Source organism: Erigeron canadensis, chromosome 1 (genome assembly GCF_010389155.1).
Source record: "Erigeron canadensis isolate Cc75 chromosome 1, C_canadensis_v1, whole genome shotgun sequence".
In the NCBI taxonomy this organism is placed as follows: domain Eukaryota; kingdom Viridiplantae; phylum Streptophyta; class Magnoliopsida; order Asterales; family Asteraceae; genus Erigeron; species Erigeron canadensis.
In genome coordinates, this window is record NC_057761.1 from 19,268,614 (window position 1) to 19,294,526 (window position 25,913).

The 25,913-nt window shown below is 35.4% G+C and overlaps 1 protein-coding gene across 1 annotated transcript; it reads right to left on the bottom strand.

Moving 5' to 3' along the window:
- Nucleotides 1-7,411: 7,411 nt before the first annotated feature.
- LOC122584150 (protein CASP) lies at nt 7,412-19,413 on the bottom strand. Its single transcript, XM_043756409.1, has 19 exons — nt 19,023-19,413; nt 18,248-18,358; nt 17,963-18,141; nt 16,060-16,209; nt 14,925-15,013; nt 14,631-14,740; nt 14,421-14,515; nt 13,825-13,880; nt 12,869-13,034; nt 12,447-12,539; nt 12,119-12,247; nt 11,889-12,008; nt 11,372-11,452; nt 10,936-11,043; nt 10,127-10,270; nt 9,948-10,052; nt 9,117-9,196; nt 8,717-8,809; nt 7,412-7,723 (listed from the first exon to the last, which is right to left on the bottom strand). Exons 1-19 carry the CDS (start codon nt 19,138-19,140, stop codon nt 7,663-7,665), a joined length of 2,088 nt encoding a protein of 695 aa, XP_043612344.1. The 5' UTR covers nt 19,141-19,413; the 3' UTR covers nt 7,412-7,662.
- Nucleotides 19,414-25,913: the final 6,500 nt, after the last annotated feature.

A 25,913-nucleotide genomic window follows, 5' to 3' on the forward strand; every position in this document is an offset into this window, starting at 1 on the left:
TCAATTTATAAAATTTTGAAGCAGGTGCGCCACACCATGTATGGGGTGCGACGCATATCGGGGGGGGGGGGGGGGTGCAGGATTTTTAAACTGAAGGAGGTGCGACACACCAGTATGGGGGTGCGCCGCACCAGGTTGTCTGGAATTTTTGTTTTTGTTCGTTTTTGTTTCCTGTGACTTATGCTTGCTCGCTTTGTTGTTTCTGTTTATTTTTGCAGAAAGGGAAGCAAGTGGGGGGCTCAAGTAGCAGTGAGGAATTCGTCCCGGGAATAAGGCGTGGTTATGATTTCGGAGAACCCGACCCAAGTGACAACCACTGCTTTAGAGATAGTGCGCTCACCATGAGTGCCAAGACCCATCCCGCTGAACCACATGAGTGGTTGCGCTTTCCAGGAGTTACAGGTAATGAGCGCATTCATTACATGAACCGCCTTCAAGACCTTCGGTATAAACATGTCATGGAACCAAAAATTGTTAGTTGGGGGGATTTTGAGAACTTGAATATAAGGGACCCTGTTATGAAAATGATTACTTGTAAAAGTAGAAATGCAAATGGGGAGATAAAAACATATAGGATGTGGGAAAATGTTTTTAATTGTGATATGACACCGGTCCGTGAATGGTGTCTTGAATTTTTGAGCACAATTAGAGTTGATACAAATTTGAAGAGGGAGGAGTTCTATACAAGGAAAGTGATTCATTTTCGAGCAGGGGGGTTCAAAGGCATTGTACGGTGCCTGAATTTGCTTACTTGACTGGGATGGTTTCGGGAGCTGAGTTGAATCATATGGATACTAATGAGTTTTTGAGAAAGGGTGTGTTTGACAAAGATATTTACTGGTTTTGATGATGATAAAACAACCAAGGATTTTTGGTTTGAGATTGGTGGTAGTAGTAAGTTAGCCATGGCAGTAAGTAAGGTATCGGAAATTCAGGTACCTATTTTGAAGGTTATCCATCGTATGATCACCCATTTTTTTTTTGTTCGAAATGATCACAATGAGAAGGTTTCACCCACTGATGCTTGGCTTATGAGGTTGTTTTATGAAGGTTCTCCTACTACTTTTGCTTGTGCACCTTATGTGTTAGCAAAGTATCTTGCTACACATAAGGATCGTGTGCTTGTTTGTGGGAACTTTATTTGCAAGATTTTTGTGATGTTGAGGTTTGACACAAATAGGAATACAAGGAGTTTGGTGAAGGTTCCATGTAGTCGTTTTGGAATCAATGATTTGATTAGTTTTGGTTTGATCTTTGAGGTGGATGGAAGAGATGTATTTGTGGGGGATTTACCAGAGGAGCAACGGCCGGTAGGAAAGGGGCGTAGGGAGGATGGCTCTAGTGCTCCTCAGTTTGCAGCCGGTTCTTCTTCATCTTCTTTTGACTTATCTTCTTTGCAGGGGGCTGTTTTTGGTTTACAGGGATCTACAGACATGTTTCTTGATAATGCCCGGACGGCGAATAGTATGCTTCAACGAGTGCTTGGTCAGCATGAGCACTTCCGTCCAATGTGGGAAAGGCAATATGAGCAATTTCACCAGCAGCAATATAGTCAAGTTGATGAGGATGAGCGCCCAGAGATCCCTACTTATACTCCTCATGAGATATTGCCTCCTAGCCAAGGTACTTTTGATTATCTCTTTCCTTCGCAGGGCTATCAGTAGGAGACATACTCGTATAGGCCTCCTGAGTTTGATTCAGCTACTCAGACTACGGGCTATGGGATGTATACCGGTGTTCCTAGATATGGGGGAGACTTCTTTAGTTATTCCACACCGGGTGGAGATGAGACTAGAGGACATACGGGTATGGGTACTCCTCATGTTGCTCTGGGAGATGATTGGTTTGCTGCTGAGCGTAATCCTGATGGTGCTGACAGTGTTCCCTCTGTGTTCCCTGATCCTTGATTTTGATGATGTGATGGTGATGAGATGGCGGTGCCGGATTCCGTGGGCATTTAGTCATCATGATTATATTTGGTTCACTTTGGTAGATGGTTATTGGAACATTGCATATTTTACTTTTCGATTTGGTTGTAATGCCCTTTGTTGGCACCTATAACATTTTACTTTTCCGTATTTAGGATAGTTTTTTTTGGTTATGTAGGGTAAACACTAAGTATAGGGGGGGAGAGGGATTGGTTGTTTATTTCATTTGACTAATATTCTAATGCTTATTATGTTTGAGTTTGTTTTGGTTGTGTTTAATGCTTTTGGAGAGAAGTAATTCATATGCATATGCTGGCAGTAAGTTCAGCGCCCATTCATTGTGACGATTCTATCAAGCATACCAACATTTACCAACATCCGACAAGTTTTCGTAATTCTTTTCTTTTCTTTTTATTTTGCTTTTACCTATTTCCCATAGATTGTCTTTAGTTCATTGTACAATGGGGACATGGTATAACTCAAGTATGGGGGGGTAGATAAATAGGAAAAAGCATGGGGAAATTGAGACTCTTTTGATGAGATTGAATAGATTTTTAACTTTTGATTGCTTGTCCTATAGTTTAATTACTTTTGTCACATAGGTTTAATCATATTAGCAAGTAATTGAGCTATATTCCCTTTGGTAAAAAAATTTTAAATTGTGAAATGTGTTTTGAATGATCGTTAAGGCAAATCCATTCGGGATTGATTACATAACTAGCACACTCTACCACAAAACACCCAAATATGTGAGATCTTGATTCATTTAGAGATTTGATAGGTGTTACGGTTTTGGTTTAGTTGCCTTGTAAATTTGTCCCTCTCATAGGCTTTTGGATTTATCCGAAAGTAAGAGTTTCTTTTAGAGCTTTGAACTATGATGTGCAAGTTTGAGGTTAATTTATTCCATTTCCGCATTTCTTTCTTTGATATGGGTGTGCCGGTGATAGCATTGATTCTAGAACTTGTCTTAGTTGATCGTCCCGTAGTTTGTTAGATGATAAAGAGGTAAATATAGGATTAAACCTTTTTTCTTTGTTTATTCACCCTTTGTTATGTCATTATTGTTAAACCATGTTTATGTGCATGTGTTTAAGTAGCTAATCACATTGGTTAGTGAATTTCCCTTGTTAAACCCTTGTTGCACTCATTTTTAGTGCAAGATACACTTAGAAAACATGTTGAGCCTAACTTTTCGTTTGTGTTTAAATCCATTTAAATATTTAACCTATTCTCACCATACCGATAGTCGAAATCCTTGGTTGATCATTAGTTGCCTATACTAGTTGGATGATTTTGGTTTGTCTTGGTTGTGTTGGGTTGGTAGATTTCCTTTTGATGGGGTGGATAGATTCGTCATAATTATGGAGAAGTCTAGATTGTTCTAATTAGCATGATTGTTATGATTTGTCAACAAATTTTAAAATTGTAAAAAGGGGGTACCAATTAGACAGGGTAAAAGTAGTTCATTAAAAAGAAAAGAGAATGAAAAACAGAAAAAATAAAAGAAAAAGAAGAACTTGGACTGTCAATTGGTATTTCCCTAATCTTTGGCAAATCAATGTAGAGTTGGTACATAAGTTTAAACCAACAAAGTGTTCTTTGATTGATTATAATCTTCATTTGAAGTTGGCAATGTTTGTTTAAAGCCAATATGGGTAAGATTTGGTGGTTAGAAGTCGTTTGAAGGTCATACACCACAATGGTGTCGGTATTTATCGGTCTATTGGGGGAGTAGAGTCGGGAGAACGTCTTTTGGGTTATGGTTAGATGGCAACTAGTGATATGGGTTGTGTTGGACTAGACTACAACGTAAAACCTTGTTAATTGTTTGTGTTATTTCCTTTTAACACCAATTATATCCCTAAATTTCCACACACATTGTTAATGACCTTTGTAAGCCTTTGTACATTACAACCGTGTTATTTACCTCTTTTGATAGACGTTATATGGTGCTTGCGCCATGGCGACATAGGGACGATTCTATTACAAGCCTATGGTTAAAATATATGCATCACGACTAGGCTTTGAGCGATTGATATGCTATTTCAACCCAATAATTTGTTAGTTGGAGAAAGTTAGTTGAGATATTCTTCTTTCATTTGATTAAAGTGCTTAGTCGTGTTTTCGAGGCTTATGAATCATTCAAGTATTGTCAAACATTTCGATTTTCCATTTAAGATTAAAATTGCTTAACTATTCTTATGGTTTTGCTTCTTTTTGGATTAATGTCATGTTTTGCAATTCAGAACCAAGGGAATGAATGTTTTGACATCTGAATTTGCTTGAGGACAAGCAAGGACAAGCAAGGCTTAAGTATGGGGGGATTTGATATGTCCATTTATATGCATATTCCCATATCGTTTCTAAGTCGTTCTAAGCTTAATTATGTGCAATTTACATATATATTCGATGCTTTGATGGTATTGTTAAGTGGTGTAGGCTTAGAACAGGTGAAATGGTTAGAAACAGCTTTCGGAAGACTAGAAGATGCACTAGGATGGTTCATGGACGCATACGAGTGAAGACGGAATGAAAATTACAAGTTTTGGCTGAAAACAGAGCAGGTGCGTCACACCTGGTAGAGTGGTGCGGAGCATTTTCTTCTCAGAAAGTTGGAGGATGTTGAAAAGCAGGGAGGTGCGACGCACCAACCCTGTGGTCCGTCGCATATCGGGTAGGAATGATTTTTGGAAACAAGGCCAGGTGCGCCGCACCTGAAGCTTGGTGCGTCGCACCTGTAGGTCGGTTTGTGAAAACTTTTTGTAAACTCTATAAATACAAGACCATAACCCTCCTATTCGATATACAATCACCTCTAGTCGATTTTAGGGTTCTTTGGGGCTATTCTCAGCAGCTTTTTCGTCCATCAAGGTCTAAGGGTTGTTCGTGAGCTTCAAGGCATTCGGTTATCGATTTTCTTAGCGTTTACTTGTTTTCTACACATTGGTACAATATGTTCTTCTATATTTTTACTCTTTGTGCTTTGTTTTTTGATTATGAGTAGCTAAATAATTCGTCATCCACTGAGATGAAATGATACATTGAATAATGGTTGCATAATCTTTTGAATTCAAGTTGATTTGATTTAACGTTGTGTCGTAATCTTAGCTTATTAATTCTTTGTTATTTAACTCTTAATTGCGGATAGTTTTTGCATGATCTTAGTGGTAACTAGGTTGTGTAAAAGTTATTTTGATTGCTTGGTTAGAAGCGATTGTTTCTATGACGGGTACGGTAGAAAGTAATTAATAGTTAATAAGAATTAACGGGTTAATGGTTGGCTAGGAAAGTTATCTAAATAGCCAAAACAATTAGTTGGCTAGGAAAGTTATGAAAGGCGTCTTGGGGTACCGGTCTTAGTAATGGAACTAGTTAATTAAGGGAATTGAAAAAGTAACGAACTTGACGGGTACGGGGTGAGTCTTTGTTTAGTTCTCGGTTATAAAATCAACATACTTGAATTGGTTCTTCAATTATATGCAACCTAAATAATGTGTATCATGGAGTCGAAGTGGATGATCTTCTCATCCTATTTGATTTAAAAACAATTTTCTTTTCGATAAATTCTTAGGAATTTCTAACTCTTTCAATCATCTAACTTTTAATATAAAAACCAAGATGACGTGGTGTCTTTAAAAAACAAACTCTTTCTAAACTACTTAAAACTCGCTAGCTCTTTGTAGTCTCCATGGAACAAACCTTTACTTACTTTAATCTATATTGCATACGAACGGGTCCACTGCCCGATTGTGTGTGGTATTCGATTCGGAGTATTTTTAAGGATTTTAATTTAACTAGATTTTCACACATCACCCATCGTCTATATCCTCTTTACATTTCGCTTTCAATGCATGAAATGTTACTGTAGGTTGTGATAATGGGTCAGATGACGAAGAAGAAGCCATAAGTTTCCCTTTAAAAAATAACTTATACTAATATACTTTTGTAAGTAAGTTATATTATATATAGTTTTACGAAGAAGAAGAAGCATAAGCCGAATTATATATATATATACTACTTTCGAACTCAGCTTTTGAAAAGCCGGTTTCGAACTTTGAGCCATCGTCCACTGTAGCTAGTCGTCTTCTTGTTTCACATCACCTGCAAGTTCTGAACCCGGCTTTTGGAAAGCCGGTTTCGGATGTACTTTTTCGAAGCCGGCTTTTGAAATACCGGTTTCGAGGCTACTTTTTTGAACCCGGCTTTTCAAAAGCCGGTTTACCTTGTATAAATTTTTTTATCGAAAACTTGTTTGACAAAACACCCTCCCCAAATCACTGTTTCAAAAATTTTTTCGCAGCTTTGGTGTTGTTTCCCATTAGAGCCATTACCCAGATTTTTTCAAAACATAGAGGGTGTTTGAAAAGTTTTATTGTGACCTCATTGTTTCTAGCTCCTCGTAAGCTCCATATAGTAGTTAATTACAATTATTCTCTTTCTCCAACGCAAGTTTTGTGTAAATTATGTAAGTCGCGATTCTAGAAAGCACAAATTGGGTTGATAAATCACCAAGAACCAATCAAAAACCATACCTCCATAACAACCGGGCAAGTTGTAACTTGTAAACACATGGTCAACTTTTTCAACATGTGAATTATACATAACACACTAACACATAATAGAGTAGAGAAATCCCCCTTCTATTGAGCTGATGTAGTGAGGGTACCCAATTGTTCCCTTGAAAGTCGAGATGTAAAGGATGATTACCAGTATCATCAATCTCAGATCCGCCATCAAACACCCGCTTCATTCAAGATTTGGTTGCATCTGGATACCCTTTTTGTTGGCTCGATTTTCAGCTTTGAAGATTGCTTTCCAGAGGCCTCCCATTTTCGGATGAACAGGTAAAGAAGAGACCCAGATCGGTTTCTGTGTAATGCAACTACCTCCCTCCTCCATAGACTTATCAGTTTCATTTTTGAGCCGTCGCCACCATTTAGTTGGACAATGTATGCCCCCTTGAAAGAACTCCAGCCAGTTTGACGACTGAAGCTTTTTTTTATTTTAACCTCAACTCCCTCACCTCAGCTAGCCTTATCTTTATTTCATTTTTACCTCTCAACCCATAAATTGCTTTTCTTCATAACCCTCGATATAAACTTCCGACCATCTATTTTTGTCTAGACTCTTTTTTTGTATCAGAATTCAGAACCGAGACACAAAATACAAATAAAAGAAACATAGCCTAAGACAACTTTAACTCATAAAATTATGTTCACTTATGAGTTTTGACTAACTAAGACGTCACCCACTATTTTAACTGGTAATTGTCAACTTTGAATCTAAGTTACAGATGTTCCAACTAATACTGAGCGCAATAAGCTTCATGAGCATCTGCTTACTTTGAAGCACTTCCATTAGGCATCTGCTTATTTAGTTTTAAATAACAGAAGTACGTAATAAGCTGGCTTATTGTGTTTTTATTGACTTGCTTGATTTGTACCAGCATGATAGATAATTAAAAGCTACATGTATCCGAGTGCTATAAATTTAGTCTTTCAAATGTATATAAGAAAGTTATAAAGAACGGTAGCATAATATTCAAATATCATGCAACTGTATATCAATTTTGGTAAGACTTCCATATAAACCAAACAAAGTATACATTCTGATATTAGCACAATTGGTAAGACCAACATTGGCAAGGAGGTAGTATAGCCTATGTACATGGTAACGGTTTATGTGAGTAATTTCAAAACCTCTTGCGTCTCTGATTCAGCAGGGAGTGGAACTACATTGCATGGGGAAGATTTACGATTTTCTCATTGCCAGCAAATTCTTCAGGTCCATGGCTGAAAGATAGCATAATTGGAGGGGTCAAGGGGAAAAGGGAACATGGCTATAAAACTCAGCGATGCGAGTTAGGAAAAATCAGAGTAGGAAATCGGTCAATGGAGTCATTGGGTCAACATCTAAAAAAGCGGCCAAGATCCGCGAAAATGGTCAAAAGCGGTGAAACCTTTGCTAGACCTCTTAAATATTACACAAACTACCACCATGACAACTTATTTGTAAAGATTTTTCACAATTTATAAAACATATATATCTCAAAATATTGTTTATTTTTTACGTAAAATTTCAAATTAATAATTTCTATATATAAAATTCCAATCCAGGTACTCCCCCGTGTACTCCCTGAGTCACCGGGTACTCTAACCTCAAACCCCAGCCAAGGGGAGTCCGAGTTGCGCGTTCCCCAACCTTGGCAAAGACACGGGTCAAACTACACTTTGTGTTAAATTAGATATAGTTTAGTACATCTAAGGTTAAGTTGGGTGGACTAGCAAACATTGTTCGTAACTTAAAAATAGAAGAGATATATAAAATATTAAGTTATACAGCTAATTATGCTAAAACAACAATCTAAAATTTTCCTTTATACAGTTTAGACTCAAAATAATTCAGTACATGATTTATGTAAAGGGGGTCGGAAAAAACTAGTCAGATAGAATAATATGATCCAGGGTTGACGAGTTCCATTTTTGGCTAAATATTTTGGGGAAGTTGCAGAGTATCCACTCAAAACTTGGATCACATATATATCCAAAACATGACACAAGAGTAATAGATATGTGTAGTGAAAACTTGATATTTGGGTATATGTATATAGGCAATTTTTCAAGCTTTAACGGAGATGTATATGCAGATTACCCCAAACTTCTGTTACTTAACCCATTTGATCTACTTCAGAAAAAATTTAACTTGAATGTTCATAAGTAAATGCCTTGACATTGCAACCCCTTGTACCTGTTATATAAAATCCAAGGGATTCAATAGATAATTACCTGAGGTTACTTAATGCTGACATTCGGTAGAGACAGCTAAATACTAAAATATGCAACCCAATGGTGTAGAAAAATGCAAAAGTCCGTGCATATCTGCGACAAAAAAAAAAAAGGTTATTGCACGTAAAATAAGGCACGGCAAAGTATAATCCAGGGTGATATGGGGTTACAGTTTAAGTTAAGCAATCATATTTCAATATATAAACAATGGGTTTGTACAAATGACCAGATAGACCATTTCAGTACTTTAGCCATTTGTTAATTAGTCACACAAGACCAGTAGTAGTCTAGCCATATAGAACTGATTGAGCAGTTTTATTTACGACATGGCTTCTGTTATTAACATTACACTAGTGTAGATGCGTAAAAGCAAGTGTCATATATATTTATGGATGCTTACTTGTTGCCAAGCAGAAAACGCCCACTTGTAAGAGTGATTTTGTCCCGTAAACCAAGTTCCTTGTATCTTAGATCCTTTTCCTGATAGAAAACAAACTTTATCTGGTTACGAATATGCATAAGCAAAAATGAAGCAGAAGAGAAAAAAAAACTATTTATAGTAAGACTGTATATCTATAATCAGCCATTAGGTCTTTTGAAACTAGTTTCTTTTGCACCACCTCGTGTCTAACTATAACCACTACCTAGTAACTGCATATGCAACAAAATTGATAACAGGATGCAGTGCGCATGTGTATTTTATTTGTTTCTAATTACCTTTTTAAAATAACGGAAAACCAAAACTAGTCCAAGGAAAGCACCATATATTACATTAAAGTGTGTTGCTGTCGAGGTAGCCCTTCATGTGAAAGGTGGCAAAAGGGGTGAGTGGGTTAAAATGGGTTCAGCTGAACCGAACTATTTTTGCCAAACCTTTTTCTTTTTTATAGATTTTAATGTGCCATTTATGATAAACTATACATCAATCTCAATCTCACTTTTAATTTAACCAATTAAAAGCGTTCCCTATTAAACTAGATTTGCTTTAACCCATTCATTAAAACCCCAACTGACCCATTTATAATGTAAAGGGATTGAAATTACCACCTCCATTCCATATCCTTGTGGATTAGCCTTCAGTCAATTAATTTTTAGAACGGTCAATTGTTTCCGTTCGTTCACATATTGGCATATTGCTTACTTGACCTCTTTATTTTAGATGGGGCATCTAGATAGCAAGTGGTAGACTGATTACAAGGAACTACATGTTTGTATGATAGTTTTCACAAACCTTCTTAGAAAAAGCTGCGAAAGGATTTATATCATCTTCGTATATTTTCTTATACTTTGATTCCACATCTGAGCTGAAGCCACTTTCAAGATCTTCAGCTGATTGCTGCAAATGCCACAACTATTTAGCTACAAGAACTCTGAAGCACAACTATGAAGACAACAAGTGATGTAGAACACCTTTCTTGATCCTCTAGAGACTACTTTCTCTAAATTATAGTCCTGAACATAGCGGATCTTTCCATAAAGCTTGACATTATCAGCTTTCGTCTTCTCAAGTTCAGTTGTCAGCACCCCTATCCTCTCCTTCAACTGCCTAATTTCCTGAAATACCAAAAGTTCACTCGTAACCATCACCAAGTGGTCTAGACCGTCTAGTGGGAAAGAAACTGTTTCCTCACAAGAGGTCTCAGGTTCAAATCCTGTCTAGGGTTTAGGGAAATGGTTAGAAGTAGGGCACGGGCAAAAAAGCCCAGCTAGACCACATCTGAGTCAAATAATGGATCGGGTAACCCAAATAGGGAATACCTCCTACTTTTACCCGTTCATCCAAAAATTCACACACATCAGGTTCTAACATATAAAGCAACTTCTACGCCCCAAAAAAGATGTGGATAGGTGGCATGTTACACCAGTTGTGAATCGTTGTGTGGGTTATGTTTTAACTCTGATGGTAAAAGAAATATATTTATAAAGTGAACAGGTCGATCTTTCTCCCAAACTGTGATATAGGTTCACTTAACTTGATAAACCAACCTATCACACCGGCATTTTTCCAACACTTATAGCTATAAAAACTGACATTATACATTTCCAAAAATAAAAATAAATATCTGAAGTACATGGCTTCAGGTCAACGCAGCCCATACCAAAAAGGATGCACTTGAACAGAACCCCTTTTGACCAGCTAACCAACCGACCACACCTGCATTTTCTCCCCCTTTATAAATAGAAATAAATTATTGACGGAAACAAATAAAGAAGCACACCTCTTCAGTCTCACGTAAGCGTGCCCGAAATCGGTCTCTTTGGTTGCATATCACCTTGAGCATTGAGTTCTGATCTTGGTCTGAGGAAACATGTTTATGATCTGTATTCTGTTACATGGAGTTCAACGCAATGTTAGCCGCAAGATAAACAGAAAAAACCAGTCCAATCACTCGAATGACAATTGCATACAGAATACACTGAACGATATCATATATTATATCAATGTAATGTAAACGAAAATCGACAAAATGTTATCTGAAGGGAAAATCATTGCTTAAGTAACCATCACTTAAAACTGTTATCGGGACCGACAAGTTTAACATTCAAACAAGTGAAAAACCATTTCCAAAAAGCACTTCTGAATTAGATGACATACACTACGTTTAGTATATTAATATGCACAAAATGTAATTAGAAACATACGAGTAAATATACCTCAGAAAAATCCTTTCCACCAGTCTCTGAAAGATCCCAATCCTCAAACATACTTCCTTTACGATCTTTGGAATTGTAACCCTGCATTACAACTAAGAATGAGTGAAGAAACCAGAAATGATGGCAAAATCATCATCACATAAAAATACTAATTAGAGGTAACATGATGGAGAGATGAGGTGGGTTAAATAACGGGTATAAAGGGTTTGGGTTGAGATAAATGTCTTTAATGTATTGGAAAGAAGTGATCAAATTGACCAGTAGTCACTTTTTTTTATCCAAGTCGCTTTATATTTTATTGCTTCAGGTATGATTATTAAACTTAACATTATAATATTACAATTTGTTTAAAAAAGTGATCTAGGAGGTTACTTATATGCATTGAAACACATTTCTCGGTAAAATTTCTCCATTTAGGCATTCCACTAATGGCAAATAGTTTTTATTCAGCCGTGAATTGTGTTTAGGTAACTGACTCCTTATTTCCACCTCTAATGCATTAATAGAGGTTTCTAACCTTTAATATATCATCTTCTAACTTCTGTATAAGCTTTTGTTGCTCGTTGATCTTTGATGTAAGTTCTAATATCTTGCTTTCAGATGTTTCTGCCAAAGAAGTTTTTTCAGAGAGTTGGACCTAAAAGCAAAACATGAATTGATTGGATGAAATTAATAATTCTGAAAGGAGTACTCATACTTAGCAGTTCACACAGGAAAAAGAAGACTTGTGTACACTAATAACTTTACCTTTAACTGTGTCAGTTGATGCTCCATTTTACGATTTTTATCAAGAAGTAGAGACTCAAGTTTGCTCATCTCCTCACCAGTAGTAGCAACCTCCCAATCTTCAGCCTCAATTGAGTTGTAACCGACTGCCTGCATATGAAATACACAATCAGGCAGAAGTGACACACATAAATGTAAATGCATTACATATAGAAAACCCAGAGTTAGTGATATCCAATCAAAGTAGACAAATGAATATGTGCAACGCACAAGCAATATACTGACAGCCTGAAAATTGATATCAATAATAGGCTAAACACCTCTAATTTGTCACAGTAGATAATAGTACCTGCAAAATCTGAACTTTCTTGCGCAGATCGTCAACTAACTTTTCGGTTGGCCTTTCCTGGAGCTCTTTCCTAATTTCCTGAAGCGCAATTTCCTGTTGATTGAGAAAGATGACAAATGGCAGGTGAGAATCCCACAAGTTATGAAAATATTGAAAAAAAAACCTAGGGCATGCTTCAATAAAACAAGGAAATAAACTTCTATCTTCTAAGTTGTGATAAAATATTATATTTTAGAAAAGAAATATTATTAATTTAGTAAAGTTTTATTAGGACAAGCAATAAATATGGAAATACCCAATCAGATTAACCCTTATAAGAAAATTATAATTATCAGCATAAGAGTAACAGAGAAAAGGCAAATCAAGCTACCAGTGCTCGGAATTCTCATTCTAACACAACATATGTTGATGAAACACCGTACCTTTTCATTGAGTAGTGCATTCAACTTCTTGATTTCATTGATATGTTGCTCTCGTTCATTGGCTAAGGTAGTTTCGATACGGTGAAGTTCAGTATTTAGTTCGGAGATGATCTTTTCTTTGGCACTCAAAGAATTTTCCAGGATGCTATTTGAATCGGCATCATCACTAAAATTAAATAACAATAACCTAAATCAGATACAATCTCATATCCAAATCATATATAAAGTTAGACAAAAATGCTGTAGGAAACAAGATATGCAATAAACAAGTCGGAAATGTGAAGCTAGAAGAGCAGATAAGTCATTGACGAAGGTTGCAAATGATAAGAAAAAAGAAAAAAAAAAGAAAAAAAGATACCCTCAGGGACTCAACACTCCCAACAAGTAATTACTTTTTATGATTGCTGAGTAATCCTATTTACCAAGTCCTCGATTCTTTCAAATTCAAGATCTATAGCAAGGCTTCTATGTTAAGAGCAAACACTTAAGCTTATTACACCAACTTCAATGAATATAAAAGTCCGGTTCACACCACACGCAGCATAAACAAAGACAATAATTCTTTGATGCTATAAATAAGTAAAGCTGCTTAATGAGACCAGAAGAGGAATGCAAGAGATTTTTCTCGACTTCAATTTCTCAATCCAATATAGATGCAATCATTTCACTGGGCACATAATCTCCTAAAAGTGCTTAACTACTACCAGGCAGATAACCTTCAGAGTAGAGCTACATTAACAAAATATAATGTCGCATTATAGAAAGTGACATTAAAAACTGTAAATAGCTCCTACATATGCATGTACTCCTACATACGTAACTTATTAAAAAAGAACCAGTGCCAGCAAGTTGAATTCTCTACACATGAGAATGAGATTGGAAAGGAAAAAGAAAAAGAAAAAGGTTGCAGCATTCTTTAGGAAGAACTTGGTGAGTGTATAAAAAGTATATATCACCTTCTTTTGGTATCATTGTCTTCATTTGCAGTTTGTAGTTGTGATTGAAGAGCTCCCTGCAGCATACACAAATTTACTTGGATTTTAGCAAGCATAAAAACATGAATAAACTCCCTGCTTGTGTATTATATAAATGCACATTGTTCAAAAATTGACTTAGAGTGAATGCAAATGACCAGAAAGAAGTATCATAATAAGGGGTATCGACCAACACATAATCACTTCATGAATAGACAACAAAATAAAGATAAAAAACAGAATCACTAGAGCACCTGCCCCCTCCAACCACTCCCACCCCCTACCTTCCTCACGCACTCGCAATAGCAGCAAGGTAAACATGAGACTTTAATAACTTAATGTTAAGACTCAAACAGAATAATAAATACTTTGAGATATCAAAAGAAAACAACATTCCCTTAATTATTAAACAATCAAAAAGTAGAATGACAATCTAAATGTAGAAAAATCATCGTAGTTGATGTTGGTAAGCAGAAATAAATACAACAAAAACCCAATTCAAAAGATGAAAATTTTCATTATTTCAAAACCAAACTCATTTATATTTCTAGTATATAGACTCTGGCAGTCTGGCTTACCTTCTCCCTCTCTAGACTCAGCAGGCGAGTCTGAGCCCTTTCAACTTCATCCATCAGAAGATTCACCTCCGTCTGCTTGGCTGCTGTATCTTCCTCTGCAATGTATAAGCACAAGTAATGTTAAAGGCAGTTAATTAGTTAAATGCTTGTAAGTTTTCAGTCTGAGTGTTCTATATAACTGCTAATGTAAAATGGAAGTAGATGGCGGACCTGATTGAGCATGGTACTCAAACAATTTGCTCTGTGCAAGTTCATGTAATTTCTGCATATTAGAAACACTATCCTGGGCCTGTCGCAGTTGATCCTGTAATAGTTGCTCTCTGCATCAAAATAATTTCAATCTAATCAGATGTTAGCATACCAATGCTTGAGACTTATTTGTGTCAAAGATGGCATTATCACTTTTAACTTGTTGAGGGGAAAAGACAATCGACATTCTCATGATCGAACCTTCAAGAAGACAACGTTAAGATCATCCTTTATACTCCGTCTAAGATAACATACCTTTCTTTTAAAACCTCCATAGTTTTCTGATTTTCTTCTGCCAAGCTGCGTTGCTTCATCTCCACAATCTCCTTTACTTTTTCCTCCATCTAAATTAATATTAAACAGCATTTAGATTAGATATTAAATTCAAATAACATTTTCTACTTTGGTAAATCTTTGTTACACACTTTATTCAATAGTTCAATGCAAGTGTAAAACCTTCTTACAGAAACAAATAGCTCTTTCAAAACTCAAAAGAAGTGCAATTGTGGATTCAAAAACGAAGGAAAAGTGAGGATAAAAAAAGATTAAAATTGTATTTGCAATATATAAATGAAATCTAATTCCATCAGATATAGATATGGATTTCTCTAATTATTCTATAAATACCCTAATTAAAGAGACCAGTGCTATCTAAAAGATAAAGTTCTATACTTCTATTAGCCAACACTCAACTACAAGACGGCACCATAAATAACATCAAGCGCTAACAAAGGACAGTGACATGAGAAGAGAGTAGCAAAGCAAATTATGATAATATGATAACAGCTTTATAATATCTATTAGATACTCGCAAAGAGACCTGGTGGATAAACTTGACAGGAGTCCCTTGGTGACAGAACATAACTAACAACGCAAAAGATGCTGCATCAGTGGTTCCTTGGCCTACTTGTCAGTTATTGAAGAAAACTTTTAGCTAGTTACTTTGAAACAATTTATTGACTTTAACTGTCATGTGTACCCCATAAACAAAAGCGGGCTGTCCAATAACTGGAATACACCTGAACTTTTTGATGGATATACAGATATTACTTTTTTTCAGACAAATATTAACCTGAATGTTTTGGATGGATATACAATTGAAGCCAAGATAATATAATGAAGACATACAAGGCATTGCTCTTCTTTGTGACAGACTGACAGCTTACCTAAGCTAAAATGATCATCTTACAGGTGCTATGTATAATGTATTCAGAAAATTAAATTCAACCAAAGCCGAACTAAAAACAATACATATTAGCAAAACAGATGGGAGAACAAAGAAGCCATGGCCTTCTATCTCCTCAAATAGAATACCAAGCTTAACTCCTACATGAATTAGAATCAAAAGCACGACAAGGGATTAGTTACAGGACATATTAAAAGTGTTAACCTGTTGTTCCAATTGCCGGGTACGGTCCTCTAGCCGTCGTATTGTTGCTTGTTGATTTTTCAGGTGAGTAGCTTCTGTTCTGAACTCCTCAAGTTCAACCTTCATCTTTCTGTTTTCTGACTCTAAATCAGATATTTTTGAATCTTTCTCCTGCATAGAGAATCAATATCAAATCAAACATGAAATGAGTTGGCTTCTACAAAAGAACACGGTCAAACTCTTTATAACATCATCTATCCAGTTCTACAAATTACTTTTTACCATTGAAGTCCTTTTGACTATTTCTCTCATAAAACCATCTTAGTCAGTTAGTCCACTTCAAAAGATGAACAGGCCAACAAAACACCTACATAGTACATCTAATAAAAAGGCATTCTGGCCTTAGTTTTATTGGTATAATTAATTAATACCGCTCTAAATCTAAACAGGAAAGCTTTTAGCTAATACCAAAGTCCTAGATAACATAGCCTTACTGATCATTTTTCATTTTTATGTACAAACTAATTGGTAATTTTCAGTAAAAACCTCATTCTCCAATTCTTTGGACGAAAATCTTAATGGTCATGTTGCAACTCAACAACCACAGAAATGTTTGTCCCAAAAGTTATCGCATTCAAAGTTGGCCAAAAAGTAATAGCAATATTTGGGGAATATCAGTACCTAAATATAATGCGTCTTGGGGGTTTATTATCTAAACAAAATTAAAATCCAAACATAGAGGGCGGACTTAGTCCATACAACAGATGTGTTTAAGTTAAGAACAGAGAGAAATAATATTAAAATTTCGTTTCATTTAATCATAAAAGAGAAATGAATATAACTGCATAATTAATTCGGTTTGAGATCTTTGCTATGGAATTAAATACATCCATAGAAATAGATGCATCAATTTTCAAAAACTGATTAGATGTAATAACAAAGAAACCAATAACAATGTATTCCTTTGACATATTATGCAACTGGCATGGGGCCTCAGAGAAATCCTTATGAAAGGATTTCCTAAGTTGTCTCTAGTATTCACTGAGTAATATTTTAAGTATGACACGGCCGTATAATGAATTCCCAAGCTAAGTCTTTCAATCACTTTGGCTACAACATGGTAAGAAGTGCAATAAATGATCCATAGCCAATTCTAAGAACCACAAACAAAATATTGAGTCCTCCGCATACGAGTTTCTGGACATAAGCTACAGCCGAACAGACTTAGTCCACATATGTAATTTAGGATCTTGTTCACTTTTGTAATCCTATAACATCATTTTGTGCTATGTGTTATACACGTGGTTTAGCTTAATTTCTCAAAGACAAATGTGGTCAATAGAACTTAATTAGGATCCCTTTGTATTAAACTATGTTATAGATAAGATCATTGGTACAAGTAAATCAATCCAAAGTCTCCATTAACTTGAACTATAGATTCTGGAAAATGATGATTAATCTTAGAGCAGACTACTACAAAGTACCTAATTTCTGTTTGATGCATAGAATAGGTCATGTTCCAATCAACGATGCATAGAACAAAGTAGACACACTAGCAGTTCCTAGTTATATCATGTCAATTACTCATTGTGTAACCCCCCCCCCCCCCCCCAACCCCTCTTTCCCACCCTTTAAGGTTGCATCTTTACACACCTAAAGCAAACTTCCTTAATCTCACATAATAGCAACTATCAGACCCCCTTTTTGGACCCCAGATGAACATAATTTCACTCCTAACACTATATAATATCATGATAGAAGTAAAAACCATGATGGATGTCCAAACAAATTAAGTGTTATAAGATGTGCTGCCATGATAAAAACTCAACATCCCCATCAAAGAGTATCTTCTATGAACACAAATTTAGAACGCACCCAATAAATGAATATCAGGAAGATAATTTGGGAACATGTGTGTACTTACAGCAACTGAAGCAACAACAGGATAAGGATCTGGAGCCTCGTAAAGTTTCTGGTATATGTTAAGAAAAGCATTTTCGCCGAATTTGGCCCGTTTAGTAAGATTGTCAACCTCTTCTTGATAACCCCTAAGTAACGAATTGAACAAGTTTGGCTTTTCTTCTGCTGGTGCTTTCTTAAAATCTGCCACCAACCAACTAATATGCTCAAACAGGCTTTACTTGTTTAGAACCCAAATAGACAAATTCATGATGTTGCTAGAATCCACTAGAAATGTCATGCAAAATACCTCTGGTGCTCTCTGCAAGTTTCCTGCGGTTCTTCTGGCTGTTTTCCTGATTTTCAGCAATTCTAAGCCCTTGCTCATCTAATATGCTCCTTTCTTTCTCTAAATCGAACTCTGCAAAAAAACAAATAATAATAGCAAAATCCGTAAGGATGGAAAATGAAATCACTTTCTGTAAAAAGGAATGATCCACCATCTGTGTTACTTGTAGTACAGAATCTTTGCTACACTTAAGCACTTGACCCCAATAAAATATAAGAAGAGAGTTTTCAAGGAAAATCTTCACAATACTACTATATTATAGCAAGTGATAAAAAAAACAAAGACAAAACATTAAGAATCTGCATCAAAGGCATGAGTTTAAAATTAAAAAATTACCGTGCACATAGTGACAATATACTAGAGATTTATATATACAGACATACATACGCATAAATACACGCACCCACGGCTTCAACCAATGTAGCCTAGTTGTAGTTCTAGAGGCATCGGTGAAGTCCCGTATCTAAAATTAAAATACTCGGAAAAAGATAAAAAGTTATGATCCGTCGACTGTCTGCTGGCAGCGGCATTTTCTAATTCTTATAAGTAATCAAAACCTATACTTCTAGTGATTCCTTCCTTTCCTCTCCTAAACCCTAAGTTAATGTTTAACAGTTTAATAGAATATAATTACACACTAAAGTAATGAAATTCATGGATGCCGAAATCGAACAAAACAAGCAATGTTAATTAACTGATGAAAAAAAAAATGAAGAAAAGAGTTGGTGAAAGAAACCTCTCCAGAAATTAGCAACAGAAGGAATAGGTGCTGCAGCTGCTGCTGATGATGAATTATTATTATTATTATCCCTTGCTTCTTGTTGTTGTTGTTGTTGTTGTTGAGATCCTTCCATTGATTACTGTTACTAATTCAACTCCAATATAATTAGGGGTTTATATGTAATAATAATAGAATAGGATAGATCTCAGTTAATGATTTTTGAGAAGTGTAAGAATATGATTATTATTATTATTATTGTGATTGTGAGATGATATAATCATCAGAATCAGAATGTGTCCATTAAATATATAAATCTGTCTGAACTGAAATGGGATGGGATCTCGGCGATCACTCTGTGTCTCTGGATCTCTCGGACTTTGTTTACCCGTTTTCTTTTGTTCTTCAATTCACTCCGGTTCTCCTATTAAAAGTGTTTTTTCTATTAAAAGTGTGAAAATAAAAATTTTGAAAACAGTGAGTTTTTGATTAAATGTATGGTATTAGAATTTTGGGTAAATTACAAAACTCATGTGAGAGGTTTGTTCAAAGTTACATTGGTCATACCTACAATTTTAAAATTATGCGAGTCATACTCATCATTGTCAAAAACTTACATTAACCATACCTATCAGTGACGGCCGTCAATTTGGCCGTTAATTCAAGTCACGTGTTGTGCATGTGAGGTATCAAAACCATAATTTTGTGTATATTTCAGGTATCATTTGTGTAATTCACTTTAATAAAAATTATTAAGATATTTATATTTATATTTCACTTATTAAAGTGGGTAAATATTCTATATTAAAATTCACACACACACATACATATATACATTTAAAAAAACCTATTTCAAAATAAAAATTATAAAAGGATGTCATCATATGATACAAGTTTAGGCTTAGAAATTCTAAGATTAGACTAACGATTAACCCTGGAACTTTAAACACAAAATACTACAAATTGCTAATTTTAAGATATATTATAAAATCGTAACGAGTATTCGATATTGCTTTACCCTCTAATCTAAGGGGATGTCAACAAACCATACGAAAAAATTATATTGCTTTTTAAAATTATATTTTTTTAAATAGGTTTTTATTAAAAAGAATAAATCATAAATTAATAATAATAATAATAATAATATATAAAAGTGAAAATTTTAGTGGTTTTGATGGTTCTCATCCTTGTTATATTTACTATAAACATATAACAAAATAATAATGACATGTTTAATAATAAATGTATTTTTGTATCAACTATTTTTCTCGATATACTTTTCATTATAAAAATTATTGTTTCATAATAAATATCATATCTACCTAACTTAATAAATGAAGTATAAATAAAACTCTAAAATTCTTAATAATTATTTTTATGGTAAATTACAAGGATAATACCTGAAGTATCTACGAAATTACAGTTTTGATACCTCACATGTATAACACGTGACTTGACTTAACGGTCAAATAGACGACCGTCAGCGATAGGTATGGTTAGCGTAAGTTTTTGACAACAGTGAGTATGACTCGCGTAATTTTTAAATTGTAGGTATGACCAGTGTAGTTTTGAACAAACCTCAGGTATAATTTTTGTAATTTGCCCTAGAACTTTTGCCTGAGCTAATCTTTTCCCTGAGCTAATCTTTTCCCATTTCCTAAGGATGCTAGTGATGGTTTGGCATGATGGAGGGGGTAAATAAGGTGACTCGATGCCAAAGAAGGTTTTGACCTGACAGAAGAAAAGGTAGGTCGATGGAGGTAAGAGGACAAAATTCCGAATGCGCGAAAGGAGCTGCTCGGCGGAGGACGTGGACAAGGAGTGTAAGACATATGGGAATAGGTTAAGTAGATTTTTTTTTAATTTGGTTCTCTGTAACCTCCATAGGGGTTTTTGGCCTTGAATCTCGAGAGGCCTAAGCCGAGGGAGGAGGTTACTCGGCTTTGTCTGTTGGAGGCATGACCAATTAGAGTTTATCTAGAGGACTAGGCGGCTAGATTTAGTTTTGTAGTTTTGGGAGTTTTGCAAGAGGACTGGGATTAGTTTTAGCTAGGCGGCCTAAGTTACTTTGTTCTGTAAGCTTATTAGAAATCGTAACTTTCTTGGGTCCATCGGGCCCTTATATTCTTAGGGCATCTCCAATGGAGGTTTTTGTAAAGATTTTTATAAAGCTTTTTATAAAGCTTTTTACTATTTGAAAAAGCTATTGCAAAAACTTTTACCTTTGGATTAAAAAGCTTTTTATCAATAGCTTAAAAAATTTCAAGTCTTTGCAAGAACATGACATTCTCTTTCTTCACTATTTCATAATTAAAAAATAATTAAAAGACTTTTTTGAGTTTTAACCATTGGAGTCACCATTTGATGAAAAGCTTTTTATAAAAAGCTTTTAGAAAAAACCTATACCATTGGAGTTGCTTTTAGTCGCTTCCTATTTATATGTAATGTTGTCTTGGTTGTTTTCTTACCACATGTTTAAGTTTCTTGTGTGAGACTTTGCATTTTATGTTTTTACCTTTTTATGTTGTTTAATATGCTCAATATGGTGGCATTTATATATGTGCTAAAGTATTGTTAGATCTCATGTTTGCTACTCTCTCCTACTGTCAAGGTAGCCAGGCTAACAGGCAGATATATTTACTTAAGATATTCTCGGCCGACAGGTATGATTTTTAAATACTTTACACTTTCCGACTTTCACTTTTTTGTGGTTGGAGGTCCTTGTGGAAACAATCTCTTTACCTTTGGGTAGAGGTATTGACTGTTTACAACTCACCTCCCTCATACCCCGTCTAGAGATTGGGTCCTGTTATTGTTGTGTTGTTGTTACCATAATGTATAGCTTTTAATGCAGACTACACAAGTTAATGTATAATTGTGGTATATTACTTAAATGTTGTGGTACTAATATCATCTTCCATAATTTAATGATGTTTTGAAAATAAAAAAAAAAAACGAGTAAAAATGTTTTCTTTAAGAGTATTTAGTGTTTTCCTTTAAAAAAAATATTAAATAAAAAGGTAAGTATTTTTTTTCGTTCTTGTGGTTTAAGAAAAATTTTGAAAAAAAAATTAATGGATTTTATTTGAAATAGAAGACATTAAAATGATCATTAAAATAATTATTAAGAGAATCTAAACGTGTTTGTGTTATATAGATTAGGTTGGGTACCTGGACATAAGTATTTTGAAGTGTATTATTTTTTTATTTTTGAGTTGTCTATTTGTATTTTCTATTTCTAAGATTTTATATTAAATAAAAATAATACGACATTAATATTGAAAATGAATATAATTGTTTTGTAAAAAAAAATTGAGAGGTATGAACATAAACTCTCATGTTGTAGAGAAATTGGTTTTTTTATGATAGTAGTTTGCGTTTTTTGAAAACTGTTGGTACACGTATTTGTGTCCCTCGCAATGTATTTATGAGTTGATAGATTAGAGCCTGTGAAGTTATTTCAGTGAAGTAAATTCTTCATGTTACTCTTCTGATGTTAAACCTTTGATGTTGAATACTTACTACATACATATTAGTATATTGAAGTTAATTAAGAAACGAATTAACTCCAGTAAGCCCATATATCCATTAAGGTTAATCAAATCCAATATAAATAAAACCTTAAAATAATATACGGACCTTTTTTACGGACAAAGATAGAGCCGTGACGGTGTGTGCGCGTTTCACATAGCCTGGAGACAAGGTCAAACCTCTGCAATTGTTTGAAGGCTTTCCAATATTTGTTCAATTCGTGTGTTCGATATTATTAACAAGTATAATCAAAGTTATCTTGAGAGGCATCCACACCCCAAGATTTTAAGGTAAAAGAAATTAACCCCTTTTCATAGTTTTGACATTAAATTAATTTCCTACAATTTTATTTTTAGATATGGGGTTAATTTAGTTGGAACTTTAGCGGATAGCGGGTAAAATACCCACAAAAAAATGGGGTGGGTCGTGGTAGCTCCAAAGAGTGTCAGCCCTCCACCTTGTTGATGAATCCCTCTTCCATTACTAATTTTCTTTCTTCTTCACCTTTCTTCCATGCACTCCATCTCATTCTTTCAAAATCAAAAATAAATCCTCTCAAGTTCAAGGAAGAATTTATAGTATTAATCATCACCAACATATAATCTTCATTCAAGAATTCAAAAGTTAGGGTTTGTGGGTCTTGGTGGTGGTGGCCGAAAATTGAGAGGAAAAAGGGGGAAGGAATTGTGAATTGAAAATCCTAATCTATTGTCTTCCATTTGTTGAGGTATTGATTTCCCCTACTTTAGTTCTATCCTTCTAGGGAAAATTAGGGTTCATAGAGTGAACCAATTTAGGGGTTTTTACTAGGAAATGAATTATGGCTAATTTTCTCCAATTCCTTAGTTACCCTAGTTGTCATTGAGTTATATGATGTGTTTGATTATGGAATTGATAAGTTCATGTGATAAATTGAGTTTGTAAGAAAAGATGAATATTACTAGTATTGATATGTGAATGAAAATGGTAGGTTGAAGTACCTAATGTTATAGTTAAAGATGAAAGTAACTCAATGACAAATGGGTTGGGTTTTGGGTTTAGAAAGGGCTAGTGATTGAGTATGACTAGGTTGAGCTAGTCAAGTGTGAATGTAAGCTTATGCATTTTTATGATATGATTATAGGTTGAAGCTTGCTTGTGCTTATTCGTTTTTAGCATTATTGTCCTTTTTGCGGATGAGGTGAGTATATTTGCATACCTTTATGTTTATGTTGGATCAATTGACCACATCATATTGAAGCCTTTTGTGCATGGTGGTTTTGACCATTGCATGTTGAAGTTTGTAAATCCATGTGTGGTAATTGATGTGACATAAGCCCATGTGGGGCATTATGATTTGAGGCCTAAGAACCTCCGGGGCCTAAGAATCCCGATAGTTGATATGATATGAGGCCTAAGAACCTCCGGGGCCTAAGAATCCCGATAGTTATTATGATGTTTTAGCTTATATGGATCCATATATGTGTTGTTAGTGTGCAAGGTGAATATGTAAATGTGACATGATGATGCCATAGGTTACATGTAAAAATCCTAGTACTTTGCCCTCTTTCGTATCCGTAAATGTATGCAAGTATATTCGCTAAGCCTTTGCTTATATTTTAGTTGTTTACCCTTTTATTGGTAGTTCCGGAAGAAGGAACTAGTGTGTTGATTTGAAAGAGTTGACTAGAGCTTGAAGTGACTTTGCAAGAGTTGAAGGTATTAGGTCATTCTTGGAGGAATGACAAACTTTTGGTTTAGAGGCCTAGAAATCCCCCTCCTCATGGCTCTTGGTACATTTTGGTTGGATGGTTATACTTTTGTTAAAATTTTGTATATGATCAGGTGTAAAGTCTTAACAAATTGTGAAGTTGCATTTTGGACGAAAATAGCGTTAAAATGAGTAAATGACCCGTTAATGGTATTCAAGGGTTTTGAAACAAATTGATGTTGTAATTATGTTTAAAATGTGTCTATGAAGTTGTTATAAATCTCTAGAATGTGTCTTTCAGATGTTGGTTCGAAATTTGAAGGTTACAAGTTGTTCAAGGTCGAAATGAGTATTAGGGTTGCTGTCAGGTGGCCCACTGCGGCGCAGTGGATTCCCACGGAAATAACTTTGGTTCATCCCACTGCGGTGCAGTGGGAGATGTTCAAGTTCTGGCCGAGGATTTCCACTGCGGCGCAGTGGGGAGTCCTCGACCCACTGCGGCGCAATGGGGTATAAAAAAAAAAATTCTTATATTTTCGGTTAATCGAGTTGGGTCCTTTTAAGTTGGTATCAGAGCCGAGATTTAAGGGATTTAGGTATTCCCTCGTGTAGAGAGTGCCTAGACTTAAACCTTAGTTGAGACTCGACCTTAGGTGGCCGAAATTTTATATGGGACCGAAAGATGCGTTTGATGATGCTAGTTTATCTGCTTGCTAGTTTTTAAAGCACAATAAGAAGCCGACCTTATTGTGGTTGAAGTACTAACAGTTTATAAACTAACGACATCAAACCTTGAGACAGTTTAGTATAAATTTTTAGGTTTGGTTTTAGTTTGAGCATGTAGAGATAGGTTATAAAATTAAATCTGTTTATTCAATCTTATTATAGTATGGCTGATCAACACAACGACGAAGATGAACACCATAGACAACATGAAGAAGAAGAGCCTGTATTTGACGAGGATAGCATGGATATATCGGACCAAATAGGGAGAGCTTTAGAAAAGTACACTCCCGTTTTACTTAAGAGGTTGAATGCGACAATGGAAGGGGCTATGAATAATCATATAGCTCAAATGATCAGGGAAGAGGTTGCAATTAACGTGCAACGGAATTTGAGAAACGTGATGCCAAGGATAAAGGCAAAAAGAATGAAGAGGAGAAGGAGGTGGAAGTAACGGGGGAAAGAAGTTACAAGAAGAAGTTCACCTTTCGAGACTTTGAAGTGTGCCACCCTCCGAAGTATCACGGTGATTGTGATCCCATTGTTTGTACGAGGTGGATACCGGAGATAGAAGGGGCTTTCCGTACTAGTCAATGCCGCTCACATCTTAAAGTTATATTTGCAGTGGGCATGCTTAGAAACAATGGGAAAAGATGGTGGGATGGTTTGTTGGCTATCAAGAAAGGGGCGTTGGATAATGTGGAATGACCCGAATTTAATGAAATGTTCTTCAAGGAGTTTCAGTCGGAGGCCGAAGTAACTAAGTTGAGGAGTGAATTCCTCAATGATTGTCAAGGCAACATGAGCTTGAACGAATTTCGAGCCCAATTCTTGGACAAGGCTCAATTTTGTCCGGAATTTCTTGAAAATGACCAATTGCTCAAGGAGCAATTTTATTTGAAGTTGAGCAAGAATCTTCGGGAGAAGATCAGCTTGCGTCAAATGGAATCTTTCTCCATGTTAGC

Coding starts and splice junctions, on each gene's coding strand:
- LOC122584150 (XM_043756409.1), bottom strand. CDS start 19,140: ATGGAAGGATCTCAACAACAACAACAACAACAACAAGAAGCAAGGGAT. Junction 18,359..19,022: donor TGTTGCTAATTTCTGGAGAG/GTTTCTTTCACC, acceptor GTTTTTTTGCAG/AGTTCGATTTAGAGAAAGAA. Junction 9,197..9,947: donor TCGCAGCTTTTTCTAAGAAG/GTTTGTGAAAAC, acceptor GTTTTCTATCAG/GAAAAGGATCTAAGATACAA.